Consider the following 1,681-nt stretch of genomic DNA (forward strand, 5'->3'; position numbering starts at 1 on the left):
TATTGTCGGTTTAGAGTCGACGATACCCTCCTTCATCACTAATGTCATCGTGTTAGATGGAGTTGATTGTTATTATGTTACTAGTAATAAGCTCGATGCCGCCGTCGTAGAGTGTAGTGCCCTGCACTGCACTACGTGCAGACACACAGTATTACAGCCTGTTCCAGCTAGAGCACTGGCACGCACTGATCTCTGGCACCACGCACAGGCCAGAGCCAGACCAAGATAACGCCACACACGCTTATATGTATCGACAATCATGGTCACAAGCAAATGCATTACGACAAGCGTGATGACACTCACTGTGTCCAACCAAATGAAGCCGTGTAACGTAGAGGAAGCTTGTGTTGCAGGATGCAAATTGGAAAGTGATATTAGTAAATTAAAAGTCTGCACTCTTTTGTCTCTAGACTATCTACTAACTACTCATTGCTAAATATAAATTAGTTTACAAACGTCCCGTAAACTAACCTGTAACTCGTCCCGAAAACCGTACCATAATCCTAAAGATTTAAATAAAACAATCAACGCGGATGCGTTACAAGCCGCCGCTGAAAGCAGCGCCTCCAAGACGAAGTAGACCTAGTCTAGATATGTTCATTCTGCTATTTAACTAGCAATAAGCAAACGGAAACTACTAGGGAGCACTGCCGGCTCCCTCATCACGTGTTAGTATCTGATACACCCATAGAGTCAGTGTGGTAAGATTCTCAACACACTTGACTCTACGACGATGGATATTAATTTTGGACATCTTACCGTACGATGTCCAAAATTAATATCCATCGTTGTCCACTGGCGGTACATATGTAGAGTGGAGCCTACAACTTCAGGACTTTACAATTATTTTAAGATGCATTAAGTAACCTAGCAATAATGCCTGAGCTCTAATGCATATTCCCAGTTGCGATTTTAGTACTTTATATATTATAATAGAAAAGCTCTTTTGCTCGTTTAAAGTGTATTTCTTTTAAAAAAAATCATTTAGCATTAATTTATTTTGAAACTACATTTGGTTTGTAGAGTTGGATGGCGGAGAAAACTTTTTCTCCGCCAGTTTTCTAAACTGCTTGTTACTAGTTATGTTGTGAGACGATGCAGTTCCAGGTCCGTTATACTTTGCCGATTTGCGATGTGTGGAGTGAGCGTCTACCGTATTTACAATAACATAATTTCAGAGCTGCACGAATTCGATCTCACTTCAGTTTTGTTTTTTCAACGATCGGTTGGGGGGTGTTTAAGTTGACAAATGGCAGAACCACCAGTGGATGAATGTAATCTGACGATGACAGATCCCCCGGATGCTCAGAACACCATCGATAACTCAAATGAAGCAGTTATCGTACCCCCAAGCGACGCAGACAAGCTGAAGGCATCGACAAGTCGTTGGTGTGCTATTATTGATTTAAACAAAGGAGACAAAGGAGATGGGAACGGCTCGCCGAGTGCCGAGGACAAAGCTACTCAAGAAATCGCCAGTAAACTCGAGATGGCGATTGGAGACGCGATTACTGCTCTTGAGTTCGACTACTACGTCCTTGGAGTCGCGCTGTTCCGCTTCTTTACGACGGTCGGGTTCTGCGTCATTTTCGCAGTTCTAGTGAACTCTGGAACGCCCAATGAGGAGATGTACACCCAATCCAACGCTGTGTCGGCCAAACTAGCCCCAGCGACTTCTAGC

At 43.4% G+C, this 1,681-nt stretch overlaps 1 protein-coding gene across 1 annotated transcript; it reads left to right on the forward strand.

The window, feature by feature from the left end:
• Nucleotides 1-1,249: 1,249 nt before the first annotated feature.
• On the forward strand, nt 1,250-1,680 carry PPTG_18515 (hypothetical protein; the record flags this gene model as incomplete). Its single annotated transcript, XM_008916759.1, has 2 exons — nt 1,250-1,629; nt 1,665-1,680. The coding sequence occupies 2 exons, from the start codon at nt 1,250-1,252 to the stop codon at nt 1,678-1,680; spliced, it is 396 nt and encodes a 131-aa protein (XP_008915007.1).
• Between the last annotated feature and the right edge of the window lies 1 nt (nt 1,681).

The sequence above is a fragment of the Phytophthora parasitica genome (assembly GCF_000247585.1).
Source record: "Phytophthora parasitica INRA-310 unplaced genomic scaffold supercont2.88, whole genome shotgun sequence".
In the NCBI taxonomy this organism is placed as follows: domain Eukaryota; phylum Oomycota; class Peronosporomycetes; order Peronosporales; family Peronosporaceae; genus Phytophthora; species Phytophthora nicotianae.